General features: G+C 40.3%; 1 protein-coding gene across 1 annotated transcript; it reads left to right on the top strand.

The window, feature by feature from the left end:
* Positions 1 to 16,522: 16,522 nt before the first annotated feature.
* LOC126492880 (olfactory receptor 11H6) lies at positions 16,523 to 17,515 on the top strand (the record flags this gene model as incomplete). Its single annotated transcript, XM_050129518.1, has 1 exon — positions 16,523 to 17,515. A coding segment is annotated over one exon (993 nt), but the record flags the coding sequence as incomplete, so codon positions are not given.

Here is a 17,515-nt window from a genome sequence, read left to right as displayed (position 1 = left end):
TCTACTAATTAGGAGTCAGTTTAATACTATGTCCATCTAGCTAAATAATCGTGATAGGTTCTTACCTGATGCCTGTGACCTATCACAGTAAGCACAGGTTCTTGGCCTGATAGTGATGGAAAGCATGGGCTTGATACCGTGTAGTAAAGATTAAATCCAATCCGAAAGTGGTTCAAATCACTACTTTTCCAGCAGCATTTCTTGCCTGGCTGGTAATTGTAGCTCACAGCATTCACAGATTAGTAAGATCAATGCCTGTTTTCCTACTACTATGCCATGCATTGCTCCTTCCAGCACCTTGAAAGCTATTCGGTTGGTGGTGAGGCTTCCTGATGAGTACTGGCTTGATTTCTCTATACTATACAACTGATGTATATGATGTATCCAGCGATAAGAGGGTCTTACCATCTATCTGCCTTGGGACAATGGTCTTGTACCCTGTAAAAAATTTGTCACCTGTATTGGTTTAATAAAATGCTGATTGGCCAGTAGCCAGGCAGGAAGTGTAGGTGGGGTGACCAGAACAGGAGAATTCTGGGAAGAGGACTTAGTCTGCAGTCGTCACCCAGATACAGAGGAAGTAAGATGAGAATGCCTCACTGATAAAAGACATCAAGCCACATGGCTAAAACAGACAAGAATTATGGGTTAATTTAAGATGTAAGAGTTAATAAGAAGCCTAAGCTAATAGGCCAACCAGTTTATAATTAATGCAGACCTCTGTGTATTTCTTTGGGACTGAAAACAACTACGGGACTAGGAGGAACAGAAACCTCTGTCAACAAAATGGTGCCAACATGAACAACTACATCCACATAAAACCTGAGAGATCTTGGGAAGTAATTCTAGACACACACACAAAAAAGCAGAGTTAAACATGGCTTCATGGTAGCAGTATTTTCTCGGGTGGGCTCTGTGTGCTAGAGGCAAGAGTGTCTCATTTAAGAGAGGCTTCCTGACTCAGCTTTAGCTGCAAAAACCTTGTAGCCCTTTTAAGATGCCCCACCACCAAAAACTTAAATGGTGCTCATGAACAGCTGACAGCATGCTTCTTGTTGGTGGCAGGGACCTTGAAACTCCATAGAGTTGTGGCAATAAACATGGGTCACATCAGTATCTCTGCCACAAACCCAGACTCTCAGAAAGCTAAGGAATGGAGTGTATTTAGCCACCAAAGCCATGGCATTAATCCTAGCCACATCACTTAGCAAATTAAAGACTCATGTGGTCAGAAAAAAGAAAGATATACAGTAAAGATAGATTTAGATGGAAAAAAACTCTAAATGGTTTACAGTGTGTTTAAAAATATGTGTAGGCTTGGGAGAGAAAAGAAAAAGGATAAAGTCCAGAAAAAAGAAGAAAGAAAGAAAGAAAGAAAGAAAGAAAGAAAGAAAGAAAGAAAGAAAGAAAGAAAGAAAGAAAGAAAGAAAGAAAGAAAGAAAGAAAGAAAGAAAGAAAGAAAAAAAGAGTATTCAGGTACAGTGGCACACACCTTTAATCCCAGCACTTGAGAGGGAGAGATAGGTGGATCTCTGTGAGTTCAAGAACAGCCTAGTCTACAGAGTTAGTTCCAGGACAACCAAAGCTACACAGGAAAACCCTATCTCAAAAAAAAATTAAAAAGAAAAAGAAAAAATAGAGTTTAAAATAAAGTCACATGAGGATGGAAACACAGAGAATCTGGGTACTATATGTTATTGTGTTGTCTTTGAATGGTTTGATGGCTGAGGAAGGAGCAACAGCTGCTAAAAGATATTTGATTATAAATTCTGCTGGATTAATCCAACATATATATTTGAAAATGCGTTAACTTCAAATTTTAAGTCAAAAGATGTGTTACTTTGGAGAAGAGGTTTTGCTTTCATTTTCACAGGAAATGAAAGGATGTGGATTCATTCTGGGTTAAGAAAAATCAGGTTTGATCTAGGAAGACCCTCTGAGAAATCTCCAATAGAAGCAAATGCCCCAGATGATCCAACATTTCAAAGGACCTCTGTTGGAGTTTCCTCTGAGTTCTATATCTAGTAACAGCCTCAAGATTGCTGGCTGAAGTGATCAAGTCTTACAGAATATTCCAGTCAGGACTTGACCATAATCCTAAATTTTCTTTAGGTCCCCATAAGATTATTAGCACCCCCCAAACAGCAGGAAGTACCCTAAAAAACTACACCAACATTTCCAAAAAATATATTATGGATGTTTTTCTTTATTTAGAAGGTTAGTTACAGGTTGTTATAAATAATGGTCTGGAAGAAAGCTAAACAAAGGAAATTAGATTCAGAGTTCTTGTTTTGAAAAAAAAGAGAGGGAGTGCTGTTGGGACAATGGTCTTGTACCCTTTAAAATTTGTCACTTGTATTGTTTTAATAAAATGCTGATTGGCCAATAGCCAGGCAGGAAGTAGAGGAGGAGCAACCAGAACAAGAGAATTCTGGGAAGAGGAGTCAGTCTGCAGACACAGAGGAAGCAAGATGTGACTGTGTCACTGAAAAAGGAGGTACAAAGCCACGTGGCTAACACAGACAAGAATTATGTGCTAATATAGGTTATAAGAGTTAATAAGAAGCCTGAGCTTCAGCCTAGATATAGTAGGGAGGGCGTTGGACTTTCCACAAAGCAAGGTGCCTTACCCCTCTGAGGATTAGATGGGGGTGGGGTAGGAAGGTGTGTGGAGGGAATGAGAGGAGGGGAGGGAGTGGAAACTTGGATTGGTATGGACTTCCCACAGGTCAGGGAACCCTGATTGCTCTTTGGGCTGATGAGGGAGGGGGACCTGATCGGGGGAGGGGGAGGGAAATGGGAGGCGGTGGCGGGGAGGAGGCAGAAATCTTTAATAAATAAATGAATAAATGAATGAATGAATGAATAATAAATTTAAAAAAAGATGCCTGACCTAATGGGCCAACAAGTTTATAATTAATGTAGACCTCTGTGTGTTTCTTTGTGAAACCAGGCAAGACAGAAACCTCTCTCAAAATAAGCTCTGGAGGATAACTACGAGCAGTGGCTATACCCTGCAATATTCGGGGAGTCTATGGGGCCTTACTGGCCAACAACTCTAAAAGAAGTAACCCATTCCTGGCACTTGGCTTTTTATTTGTTAGTGGACACTAGGAGCATTACTTCCCTAATACCATTCTAACTCTTTTTATGTGTGCATTTACATAGATAAATGGATATGTAGAGGTGTGTACCAAAACCTCTTTAGTGTTAGTGATTCTTCCTGCATACCCTCCTCCACTCCACCCTCCCCTACCAGACCTCAGCTCAACGTTTCCTGCTCTTTTATTACTCCTTCACTCTTTATCTCAGGGCATTGTGTCCCTTATCCCTCTCACTTTAAAAACTCCTCCCTATGACTCCTAAGCAATTTTCCAGACCTCTGTAGGCATTCCAGAAGAAACACATTTACCTAAATTTTCAAGCTATCATTCACATATGATGAGAGAAAACACATAATATTTGTCTTTCTGTGTCTGGATTACTTCATGCCACTTGTTTGCAGCTCCATCAATTTAACTTTGAATGACATGCTTTCGCTTTTCCTAATAGCTACCTAATATTCCATTGTGTAAATATGCCACATGTTCATTGTCCATTGGTCAGTTTGTGGACATCTAGGCTGTTTCTATTCCCTGGCTATTGTGCATAAAGAAACTGTGAACATAGATAACAGGTAAGCTAGGGTAGAATACGTAGTCCTTTGGATATATTCTGAAGATGGTAGAACTGGATTAGTTTTCTCTGGATGCTCCACGCTGATTTCCACAATGGCTGTACCAGTTTGTGCTCCTTCCAGCAGCGAGTAAGCTCGCCCTTCCCACATCTACACCAGTATCTGTCAGCATTTGGTTTTTGAGCTTAGGCACTCTGACTGGGGTAAGAAAAATCTAAAGTAGATTTCATTTTCTTTATGATTTTATTGTAAATATTTTCTGGGCTTTTGACCTAGGCTTCTTCTCCTTCTTGTGATACCATTATTTTTATATTTAGTCTTTTTATAGTGTTCCGCATCACGTGCATTCTGTTCCTGAGTAGTTTTGAACTCAACATTTTCTTTGGCAGTGAACCATTGCTCCTTCCTTGTCTTTGAGACCTGAAGCTCTTTCTTCCATGTGAACCAATTTGTTGGTACAACTCTTCTAGCCTTGTTGCTTGACTTTCTGAGTCTTTTATTTTTACTTTTTTTTTATTTTAGCTTTCTGTGGAGATTCTCTCTTTATTATATCCAGGTCTCATGCATCTGTGGTCTTCTATGTAATCCAATCTACTGATGAGTTTTTCCTCTGAGTTTTTTGTTTGAAATATTGAATTTTCTCATTTCATTTTGGTTCTTCTTCATAAATCCTGTCTATTAAATTCTATTTTTATATCTTAAATTTTCTCATTATTTCATTCAATTATTTTTTACTTTTGTGGTCTTCATTTAAATATTTAATCATATTTGCTCAGAGTTATTTAATCTTGTTTATTGTTGCCACTTTGACATCATTGTCTCTTTTATCATCTACGTTACTTCTCCTAGGGGAAATTACTATGAGAGTACTCATTTTTGGTAGAGACTTATTGTGCTTGTCATTCATGCTTGTCTGCTTAAAACGATAACTGAGCATCTGACAAATGGCTTCTTAACCCAATGTTTGCTCTCCTAGGGAATTTGGCATTTCACTCCCACTGTACTGAATATGCCAGCTAATTCCTCTCAGAGACCAAAAACCTTCTCTTTTGTTAGCTGTTTCTTCCAGTTTTGTTTTGTTTTTTGCTTTACTTCCTTGGGTTCACTTTTTCCTCCATGCCATGGTATTGTGATTGGCACTTTGCTATTTACCACCCAACGCCCATGCCACTATCTTGATACTTCTTTGCTGGATGCCAGGGTTTCTTAGTTATTCTGTTGCTACTGTGAAACACTCTTGGTTGCCTTTCTGTGGTCCAGCATCCTTGGCCACTTTGTGTGTGACATGGGTCCACGTTAGCTCTGTCCTGTCTCCTGCGTTCTCCATTCCCTCATTAGCCTCCTCTCTCTTCTCTATACGCTGGACTTCCAGAAACTTTTGTTGATAGCTGTGTTGAAAGTTCATCAGCAGCTGAATAGCAGAAAACCTTCTCTGCCTGTGTGTGGTGTGTTTATTCTCGGGAGCTTTTCTGTCAATATATGTGAACCCCCACAGCTAACAGCACAGCCACATTGCAAAAGATTGACTTTGTTTTATTCTATGGTGACTCCCTTCTAAATTCCCCTTATTTACTTTTTACAAAACAAAAAGTTGAAGAAAGCATTGGGAAAAGTCTTGGCATAAAGTGATCTCCATGAGACCAAGAAAACCACTGTCTAGACATAATGTTCAATTAAGAAAGACTTTATTAAAAACAAAACAAAACAAAAAAGAAAGAAAGACTTTATTTTCTACTATTTTTCAATATACACTTTAAAGGAGATTATCTCTCAGTGGAGTTTTTGTTGTTTTATCTCATCACTAACCTAGCCAGGTACACCACAATTGATTGATATTACTGTCTACACCATATGTTCAACTTTGGTGATTCCAGTGATGATATATGAAGGCATTTTAGCCATGTTATTTTATATTATTTTAGTTTTAATTATTTAGAGTTTTGAAAGGGCAGGAAGAAAACAGTAAATTCAAGATGAAACATCATTAGTATATTTAAGGGTTTTTTTCTTAAAACAGCCCAACATTTTTAAAAATGGGGAATAAAATTTAAATTTCTAGTGGATACAGAACTAAAAGATTTACTGGCTAGCTCTCACATATTGATCTAAACCCATTTCTAATATTCTATGTAGCACCACGAGCTGGCTTACCAGGAAAGATCTTAACCTGCATCTGTCTGGAGTGGGAGAATCATGGTGACCGCCTGACTCAGCTTCCTTCTCCCAGCATTCTGTTCTGTTTACTCCACCCACCTAAGGGTTGGCCTATCAAATGGGCCAAGGCAGTTTCTTTATTAATTAACCAATGAAAGCAACAGATTAGAAAGAAATCAGTCCCACATCAATTTTGGATATAGAGAATCTGGGCAAATAAATGGGAACTACAGAGGCAAGTACAACCAACAGAATACAAGAGATNAATGGGCCAAGGCAGTTTCTTTATTAATTAACCAATGAAAGCAACAGATTTGAAAGAAATCACTCCCACATCACATAAAATATTAAGGATTATTTTATTCAAGAAATATTAATTAATAATATACTAGATATGGGGGTTCTTTTCTCAGCAGTAATACTATGCTATTACCAACATAATAAAAAAAATCCACCAACAACATGGAGTAACAACTTAGTGGGACAGGGCCATCCACTATCCATATGGAGGGACATTTTAGCAGGAGAAAGGCATCCACAGTCCACAAGGAGGAACACTTTATTGTGGAAAAGACATCTACTTTCTGAATGAAGTGACATTCTAGGGGGCAAAAAAAGCAATAAAAAGTAAGTAAAACATATGGAATGTCAGGGAGTGATATACAGTATGCAGAAAGAGCAAGAGAAAGAAATATGGAAGAAAGATTTGGAACAATTAGTAAGATGATCACAGAAGGAAGGAGATGAGTAATGAGCCAGATGGAAAGCCAAAGAAATACAATTTCAGGCAAAGGGAGTGTACCCATCAGACTCCAATAGATAGTTCCCCTCACAAGGCTAACCAGACAACCCAACTAAACCCAGAGGGGCACAAACAAGGCAAAAATACATGAATGTGAGAAAGTGATTAGAAGGGAATAATGGAGTATGTAAAGATGGAAAAAAGAAAAGATGGATAAAAATGAGAACAATCAAAATGCATTATATGAAACATCAAAGAACAAATTGATTAATTTTAATTAAGTTAAATTTTTTAATTAGTAAAAAACACTAACCAACACAGATTTTTTTACTTTTGTTCTGTTATTTACGAATAGATTCTTTTTTCATATGATGTATCCTAATTATAGCTTCTCTTTGCTCTATATCTCTAAGTTCCTCCTCAACTCCCCTCTAAAGCCCCTACCTTTCTATCTCTCATTAGAAAAGAATAGGCTTCTAAGAGATAACAATCAAACATGACAAAATAAAGTGCAATAATATGAAGGAAAAATTACATATCAAAGTAGGATATAACAACCCAACAGGAGGAAAAGAGTAATCCCAAGTGCAGTCATAAGAGTCAGAGATCCATTCCTTCTCACAGTCAAGAATCCCATAAAAATACTTAGCTAAAAGCTATAATATATTTAGTATTCTACACAACTCATTAAATGTGGAAAAGTCGAGCTGGTGCCTATATAGAACCATCACCCCTACAATCCAGTGTCTTTGGTACAGAAAGGTACTCTATAGGCTAACCCAGCCACAAAACCTTGATCTACAAGCTATCCTGCCACAAAATATGCTAGACCCTGCACAGATCTGCATCAGATGAGGTCCTAGAGCCAAGAGAAGTGGACACACACCATCCCTAACCCCAGAACTATCTCCAAGTGATAGATAACCACTTGCAAATGAAAAATTAAAGTGGGAAAGCAAGCCACTTTAAGGGTAGGACCCATCCCTAGCAATAGATAGCCAAAACAAGACAAACTCAGTAGCTTCTTTGGAAGTTCTTTGTTTAGTAAATGTTGTGTAAGGGCATTTTTTTTAACCTTACTGGTTCGTTGCATATAAATTATGGCTTCCAGTTTTGTGTTTCTATGGGATTCCTGTTTATGCAAACATATGTGTCTCTGTGTCTCTATGCATTTCTTGTAATTCCTGTGTGTGCAAACATGTGTGTCTCTGGGTCAATACGCATTTCTTGTACTTTTTCTTCAGCTCTTTTTCTTTTGTTTGTTTTGTCCTATTCTGATTTGTTTTTGTTTTATTTTACTTTATCATTGTTCCTTAGATGCCTGGTTGTTTTCTGAGGAGAGACATAAAGAGTGTGGATCGAGATGGAAGGGAAAGTGAGGAAGAACTGGAAGGAACTGAAAAGGGGGAACCATAATCAGAGTATATTGTCTGAGATACTGTCAGTGTTGTAAATTCATAATGCAATATTTTGGTTATGGGGTAGTAAAAGACAGAATTCACGAAGTGATTTTGTTGTCTGTTCTGAGGGAAGAAGAATGCAATTTTTTTGGTTATGTGTGTGATAATCATATCACCTTAGGCAGGATTGTGACCTTGTTTTTATATTCATTTGAAAATTAAACAGGATATCGGGAGATGTGATTAAGCATCAGGTTGACAAGTAGAGGACTTGTGGTGATTAATCTTAGTTGTCAACTTCTTAGATCTGGGATCAGTTACAAGACACTTCTGAGATGGTCATGGGGAGCAGTTTGTAGAAGAACCACCTAGTAACAGTCCAGTGCCTCCAAAAGAAGTAACCCAGCTCCTGCCTGGGAGGCAGGTAGGCTACCTGTAGATCATCACTCTCTTCTCCGTCCCTCAAGTTCAATCCCCAGTCTCTTCTAATCAAGCTGCAGAACCCCTCCAACAGCACCCCCACCCCATCTCTAGAGGATCCCACAGATCTTCCCTCCTAATCCCATCCCATGACTCTGCTTTATAACACCTCCAACTCCAGCAGGCATCACTACAAAGTTTCACCTCTCCTTCTGCTGTTCCAAATCAGATCCCCCAGGCTCATCCCCAGCTCTGCAGCAAAATACCTGCTGCAGCCTCCCTTTTCCCCAGCCCCCACCTCCAGTGGATCCCACAGATCTTCCCCTCCTAGCCTCCCCTCCCCCGTACTCATTTGAAGCCCAAATGAAAAACCTTAGAACAACATTTATAAATATTATAGAAGTCCTTAAAGAAGATGCAACCAGAAAAACAATCATCCTGAGTGAAGTACCCCATGCCCAGAAAGATAAATATGATGTGCACTCACTTATAAGTGAATATTGGCTGTTAAGTAAATTATAACTAAGCTACAGTCCACAAACCCTGAGAGGTTAGGTAAAAAGGGGGCTCTCGAGGGGAAGCATGGTTCTCCTGGGGAAATAGATTATGCAAGTAGACTGGGGGTGGGTGGGGGCAGCAGATCAGGTGTTGGGGAGAAGGATAGAAGAGAGTGGAGAGACCAGCAATGTGGACAACTGCTGCAGTGGAAAGTTGCTGGAACCTAGGAAGGTGGCTGTGGTAGTCTGAGAACTGGCCCGCATAGGCAGTGGCACTACTAAGACATGGAGTAGATGTGTATCACTGTGGAGATGGACTTTGTGATCTTATGAGCTCAAGTCTGGCCAGTGGGACACAGACTCCTGCTGCTGCCTGCAGATCAAGATGTAGAACTTGCAATCCCTTCTCTAGCACCATGTCTGCCTGTGTGCCACCGTGTTCCACCATGATGACAATAGACTAAACCTCTGAAACTACCCCAAAATAAATCTTTTTTTTATGAGGGTGGCTGTGATCATGGTGTCTCTTCACAGCATTAGAAACTTTAAGACAGTGACCCTGGAGAGGACTTCTAGTAATGTAGAATATGGAGTCTGAACTGGCCAGCTTTTGTAGCTAGGCCAGGCTCCCAGTGGTGGGACTGACTTGTATTCAGTCAAGGTGTTGGCTGAGGGGGTCCTACGAAAATCGCTAAACAGGCCAGGATGGTGTTAGGGCAAAGGGTTGCTCTTTGAAAACTGACAGTGGCCGGCCGGGCAGTGGTGGCAATGCCTTTAATCCCAGCACTTGGGAGGCAGAGGCAGGAGGATCTCTGTGAGTTCGAGGCCAGCCTGGTCTACAAGAGCTCGTTCCAGAACAGGCTCCAAAGCCACAGAGAAACCCTGTCTTGAAAAAAAAATGAAAAATAAAAAAAAATGAAAACTGACAGTGGGATCCCATTGCTTAGGACAACATCCACATAGCTCGTTGAACATAATTCAAGCTGGTGCCTACCTGCATGGAGCCTTCCCTCCTATTTCTAGTCCCTTTGGTGCAGGAAGGTACCCTGCAGGCTACAGAATGAGAAACTTGGACACCAACCCAGCCACAAAACCATTGACCCACAATTTGTCCTTCCTGTAAGATGTACTGAGGCAATGGTGGCTCAGAATTTGTGGGAGTGGCCAGCCAATGTTTGGTTTAATTCGAGGTTGACGCCACAAGAAGAAGCCCATGCCCTACACTGCCTGGATGACCAGGAATTGTATACCACAGAGACCTATGGCAGAGCCAAACATCATTGAAAAATAAATAAATAAAAATAAAATTATTCCTAACGGTATTCTGCTATACTCATAGATTGGTGCCTTGCCCAGTTCTCATCAGAGAAGCTTCCTCCAACAGCAGATGGGGGCTGATGCAGAGACCCAGTGTCAGACATAATGCAGAGAGAGTCTCCTACCCATCGGGGTAGGGTAGACTGCAAGAGTCAGAGATGGTGGAGGACACCAAATCTTCTAAATAGGACGCTCATGGGCTCATAGAGAGTCAAGAGCCAAGCGTGGAGTCCACACAAGTCTGTCAGGTCCATTGTGCATATCCTATGGTTGTTAGCTTGGAGTCTGCACAAGTCTGTCAGGTCCTCTGTGCATGTCTTACGGTTGTTAGCATGGGGTCTGCACGAGTCTGTCAGGTCTGCTGTGCATGTCCTATGGTTGTTAGCATGGGGTCCATACGAGTCTGTAAGGTCCTCTGTGCATGTCCTATGGTTGTTAGCTTGGGGTCTGCACGAGTCTGCCAGGTCCTCTGTGCATGTCTTATGGTTGTTAGCCTGCTGTTTTGGGGGGACTCCCAACAGTGGAAGCCTGTGTATCTCTTACTCTTTAGCCTGCTCTCAGGACACTTTTCTTCCTATTGATTTACCTTACCCAGGCTCAATATGAGACCTTTTGTCTTTTCTTATTGTACCTTTTGTCCTGTTTAACTGTCTTCTCTTGGAGACCTGCTCTTTTCTAAAGAGGAAACGAAGGGAGAGTGGATCTGGGGCAGAAGGGAAGTGGGGGTAGCTGAGAGGAGTGGAGAGAGGGGAAACTGTGCCTAGAATGTATTGTATGAGAAAACAATCCTATTTTCAATTTTAAAAAGGAAGTAAAAATAGGAAGGGGGAAAGGGTGAGACAAAGAAGACAAGACAGAAAGAGGAGCATATGACATGTGATTAAATAAACTAGTTAAAATGCCTGAGAGCAAATTGGGTGAAGAAACTGAGCCAACAGTCCTAAAGCCTAACTGAGCAATATGCAGGCAAAAGCAAAACTATCTTGAATACTTGTGCAGCACTTCGTAATACAAATAAGAGATAACAAGAATACTTGTGCAATGAATTGTTGGCTCTGCTGCATTAAGCTGAGAAGTGGAGTCCTCAGGACTCTCCCTGGTGGGTCCCATGTGATGGAGAGAAGAATAGGAGGTCTTGGCTTCTGTAACCTCAATGTTCTATCTGTTGAAATTCAAATAGTCCATTTTATATCTTGTATTGATATCCTTATTTCATTCACCTGTTTGTGTTCTCTTGAAATTTATTTAGAAGTTCATTTGTGTCCTCTCTGATTTCTTTGAATTTACTTATAAACCTAAGACTCTCCCAAAAAGGCTGTTGGCACCTGAGCTCCTCTGAAGGAGTCATTGCCTTCAGTAGTGTAACCACCACTAGTGTGTTCCCCATGCTCCTGTGACATCTTTATACCTGTGCCCAGGTGAGCAGCCCAGTTAAATTCAGTGGATCAGAAAGCAAACACCGAAAGATAGAAACAAAAAGGGGGACTTGTTGGAAGGATGAGGATTAGCGAATGGTAAAAAGGAGAAAAGAGGGTGAGGGATTGAGTGTTACAGGATATATTATATGTGTATATGTCTGAAGAATAAATTAATTTTTTAACTAAAAAAGAAAATTTAATAATGGTCAATTTGTATTATTCAAATATAAATGCTTTTAAAGGAATTCAGAAGATAAACTCTGTTTCCTTTTATTGATTTATGTATTTTATTTTTATGTACACAAATGTTTTGGCCACAACCTCCTGTTTAGGTCAATCTAAAATCATTTTCCCATTTCCCCTTTGGCAAACCATCCAGTGACAGGACTTACTTTTGGTGAAGACATTTTTCCTTTCTGAGCTGAGTGGCCAGTACAGAATCACCTGAATTAGCTTTCCAAGAGTGTTATTTAACACATTTATCAATGACTTTGAAAATTTTTACATTGATACAACAGACTGAAAGAAAATAAAACTTCAGATCATACTTGTCTAAGTTTAGCAGTCCTTAGTAGCTTTATATTTGAAGATCAAAACATCATGTAATCTCCATGAAGTATGTGCCTTGCTTCTGCTCATCACCAATATTTTCCTGCCAGTCTAACATTCAGGGGTACATAATAAATGTTTGTCAATGACTTTTGTAAAGAAGTAAGCAAGTCTATTCTTAAGAATCTGAATGAAGCAATCACAAAGACACATAAGCACCTGTTCACACACTTAAGACACACATGTGGTATTTCTTCTCCTTCCTCCCTTGTGAGCCTCCCCACTGCGCCCTGGCACGCCATTTCCTCATGACACCCGGGGAAAATATAAAGCGATATAGGTAGACTTAATTGCATGCACAGAGACAGAGGTACAGGGGAGGAATCAGGTACCTCCCAGCAAGCACACTGGAGAACTGTGGACCTTATCCAGAAGATATTTGCAAGCTCTTAATAATCACTGAAAGATGTGTTGCGTTTGATTCACAGTACCAAAGGATGTAAGTCTCTGAAGCCACAAATAATAATTTATGTCCATAACTCCGATTTTAGACTGTGTGAAGAGATTCTTACAGCAGCAGTTTCTCTAAGATGTTCCTCGTGGAGCCAGAAGAGCCAGCAGGTATGGACAGAAGCCGCACGCACAGCCCCGCGGCTGCGGTAACTTTGCTGCGGGCAACTACTCAGGGCATATGACATCCTGGGGATGCTGTAATTCTGTCTTCCTTTGTGGAGGGAAATATGCTGGGTGCATTTCTTCCAACACAGTCTTAGAGTGTCTGAAGTGCGTTTCCCTGACCTAAAGTTTATGGGGAAAAAATGGTGTTCGGATACTGGGAAACTGGCCATTAAATCCCTGTGAAACATAGCCTCAGACTTGTGTTTTGTAAAATAGTGAAGTCTTGATTAACAGATTATCTTTCCAAAAGGGGCAACTAAGGCAGACTGTTGTTCTGTTGGCGCTGTTAACTAGTGACAAACGGCTGAGGGCCAGCTGAGAAAGAGGTAGGCTCCCCTTTCCTTAAGATTTGATTACAGATTGTAATTTTTTCAAAGAAGAGCCCTTGCTCTCATTTTTTTAATCACCTCCCCGGACAGGTTGCCTAAATAGTCACATGAGGTTAGGGTGGGAGCAGGAGTCTGCCTCCCTTCTGAGCTCCACAGGAGTCCTGGGTCTCCCTCTCCTCACCCCAGCTGCCTGTTTACACAAAGAGCGAATAGGTGACTGGAAGCCTTTGCTGAGATCTTGTCAAAAAAAAAAAAAAAAAAAAAAAAAAACAGTGACACTTGAAATTTCTGTGAAGTTTATCATCCTCTAATTCCTTAGAGAATTGTAATTCCCCAGCAGCAAAAATAATGTCAACAAAGTTCGGTAAGAGTTTACCGAATCATTACAAAGGTAAGACTTAAGATATAAGAAGTCTATTTCAAGGGCACACACCGTGACTTGGATTTCTCTTTTTGGTGCCAAGAATTCCCTGGACTATGAATTGGGTCAGCTGATTGTCTCATACAACTGTTAACCATATAAAAAAGTCCAAAGCATCTCTTTTATGTCAAATTAAGTTTATCATGTGGCTTACACTACACAGATTTACTTATTCTATTCATCCCTGAATAAATGCCAGTTCTGGCCCAAGCATACAGAGAGCTAGGTTGCACAACCGAGGAGACTTTGTGCAATGAGAATACAGATAAAATGGTCTGATAAAGCAAAGAAGTTTTATTTTCATGTCAGTGCTGATGGCCAGAGCTTAGCCTACTGACAGGATGGACGTGGTTAAATGACTAAGTAAATAAACAAGCTGACAGAATATGCCAATTTAAATTCAGTATGCAAGATTTCACTTTTATTTCAAACCTAGTAACTATATTTCCAGATAAGAATGACACAGCATGTGGTCTCACAACTATAAGAATAATTATGAGGGGGCTGGAGTGGGTGGTTCAGCAGTTAAGAACACTGGTGGTACTTCCAAAGAACCTGGGTTAAATTCTAACACCCACATGGCAGCTCACAGCTGTCTGTGATTCCAGTTCCAGGGGATCTAGTATCCTCACACAGATATGCAGGCAAAACCCCAGTGTACATAAAAAATAAATAAAATTTTAAAAAGAAAAACGTTAATATATGTCCTTCATATAGATTACATAAAACTGAATCACTTAAATAAATGTACATTTCCATAAAAACCATGTAAGTTAGGCTGAAGATGTAGCTCGGTTAGAAGGGTGACTAGCCTAAGCTGATGGGTTTGAGTCCCATCACTGCAGAAAGCTGAGCATAGTGTAATCCTTATAACCTAATCAGGACAGAAGGCTGGAGGAGGGTTGGGGGTGGGGGGCTCAAGGTCAACCTTGTATGCAAAGTTAGCTTTAGGTCATGGTGATCTACTTGAGACCCTATCCCTAAAAAAGATTATTAAAATAAAAGAATTGTTTACATTATAAAAATATTGCCATTACCGATATCCAAATTTACCTTGGCAATAAAATATCTGTTGTTGTGAGTTTGCTCCAGGTTGGACTGGCATCAAGAAGCTGACCTCTTGCCCTCTGCAAAGTGTGTAAATGGGCACAAAAATGGAATTCTGTGAGTATCCTAGCAGTGGTTTGTATTGACTCTACAGTCAATTATTTTATTTTGAAGTCAATTTAAAATATTGGGTACACAGTCTGCACCAGATCCTCTGGGTATATATAATAGCTTTCAGTGTATTACTTTCATGGAATTTCTGAGTGTATCTATGGTACTTGTGCCTTTTCTGGAGCTCTCTTATGTCAGTTTGCCTTGCCTGACTTCAATGAGATGGTTTTTGTTTTATCTTATTTTATTTTGTAATGTTTGGCTGTTGTCTTTTAGAAGCCTGTTCTTCTCTAATGAGAGACAGAAAGGGAGCAGATCCGGATAGGAGGGAGGGTGGTGAGAAACTGGAAGGAACAGAGGTAGAGGAAACTATAATCATGATATATGGTATGGGAAAATAATATATTTTCAATAAAAGGAAGAGAAAAGAGAAAAATAAATAAAATATTGATGGTATCTTACCCAGCACCTCTTGACCAACATCTTCAAAAAGATTGTCAGCAAAATATCCAACTGTTTAGTCTGACATCAACTACTGATTCAGCCAAGAGCAGAAAGAAATTCCCAGTCTCGGCACATCCTAAGATAATCCTTGTGTTCATTATTTCAAATAATTATGGTTTAATTTAAATAACAGTGATTATTATATTATATTATTATAACAATATTGTGAGGGAACAATATTGTGTAGAACTGAATTCATGCCAAAATTGAAGGAACTTGCTTTATATAGTAGAGAATCTGATTTGTCAAGCTGCAAGGTACCTTAAAAGTCAAACCATACTAATGAACAGCACAACTTAGGTGATGGGGGACAGAGAGGAAATCCAGGGGAAGCCAAGACCTGCAGAAGAAATGTTGTGTAGGAAATAAATGCCTGTCTGCAATTAATTTTAGACTTTACCATGATTGTGATAGGAGACATAACTAACTTATTTTATGTAGATTGAGCAAAGATAAAATTGACTTAGGGATGCCAGATAAAAGAGATAAAGTTTGCTCACCATAAAAGAAAAGGTACTTTAAGAAAACTAGAACTCAGGGCTGGAGAGATGGCTCAGAGGTTAAGAGCATTGACTGATCTTCCAGAGGTCGTGAGTTCAATTCCCAGCAACCACATGGTGGCTCACAGCCATCTGTAATGAGATCAGGTGCCCTCTTCTGGTCAGCAAGCATACAGACAGACAGAACACTATACATAATTAATAAATAAATCTTCAAAAAAAGAAAGAAAAGAAAACTAGAACTCAAGAGAGGAATAGGATTGTTGAGCAAATCTAGATGCTACCAGAGAGGATGTGATCAGAGAAAAACCAGGCAAGCTGTTCCCAAAGCATTGTACAGATGCCTGGGTACCATGCAGGCGCTAAGACTGGTAATGCCACAGGGCTCAAGTATCCTCCACAGTTTCATTCTTATCTGTTCTTATTGGTTGTCTATATATAAACTGACTACAAAGGCAATTACCACTCTTTCCTTCAGATTTATAGCAAATTGTGCTTCAACATGAAAAAGATATGTGCAAAGTCTGCAAAGGACAGTGAGTTTTACCACAACAGATGACCAAAGTCCAAAGCCGCTGTGTGTGAGAATCACTGTCTCTGCACAAGCCTTTAGGGTTCCTCTTCCAATTTCTCTGACCATCATTTTCTTCTCTGTAAGCAAGAAGACAAGAGTTCCTCCTGCTGCTCAAAGCGTCATCAGGAGGAACGAATGAAGCAATGAAAAGTACTTGGTACATTTTCTGGCAATGTGTCTGAAAAACATTCGTGATCGTTCACGTCCTGGTTGTTTCTGTTTTTCTAACAGTGTTGGGATCCCAGAACAAGACAATACATTTTGTGACTGAGTTTATCCTCCTGGGTTTCAGTAACCAGGGGGAGATGCAAGGTTTATTCTTCTCCTCAATCCTGGTTCTCTACCTCCTAACCTTGCTGGGGAATGGAGCTATTGTCTGTGCTGTGAAATGGGATCGGAGGCTCCACTCGCCCATGTACATCTTCCTGGGAAGCTTCGCCTTTTTAGAGATATGGTATGTTTCCTCTACCATCCCAAACATGCTGGTCAACATCCTCTCTGAGAACAAGACCATCTCCTTCTCTGCCTGCTTCCTCCAATTCTATTTCTTTTTTTCGCTTGGTACGACAGAGTGTTTCTTCTTATCAGTTATGGCTTACGATCGATACCTGGCTATCTGCCGACCTTTGCATTACCCCTCCATCATGACTCGTAAGTTCTGTGTAATCCTGATCTGTGTGTGCTGGGTGAGTGGATTCCTCTGCTACCCAGTCCCAATCGTCCTCATCTCCCAGCTTCCTTTCTGCGGACCTAACGTCATTGACCACATTGTTTGTGACCCAGGACCGTTGTTTGCACTGGCCTGTGTCCCTGCTCCCTCCACTGAGCTTCTTTGTTATACCTTCAATTCAATGATCATCTTTGGGCCCTTCCTCTTTATCTTGGGATCCTACACTTTAGTGCTCAGAGCTGTGCTCCGTGTGCCTTCTGGTGCTGGTCGAACTAAAGCTTTCTCCACATGTGGTTCCCACTTAGTGGTGGTGTCCCTGTTCTATGGGACTCTCATGGTGATGTATGTGAGCCCAACCTCAGGGAACCCAGCAGGAATGCAGAAGATTGTCACTCTGATTTACTCAGCCTTGACTCCCCTCTTAAACCCCCTCATCTATAGTCTCCGAAACAAAGACATGAAAAACGCCCTGAAGAAAGTCCTGGGACTGACAACTCTCCAAAACTGA

This window comes from Alexandromys fortis, unplaced genomic scaffold, assembly GCF_014885135.2.
Source record: "Alexandromys fortis isolate MF-2015 unplaced genomic scaffold, M_Fortis_MF-2015_v1.1 scaffold_285, whole genome shotgun sequence".
NCBI lineage: Eukaryota > Metazoa > Chordata > Mammalia > Rodentia > Cricetidae > Alexandromys > Alexandromys fortis.
This window is presented reverse-complemented; position numbering and strand designations above follow the sequence as displayed.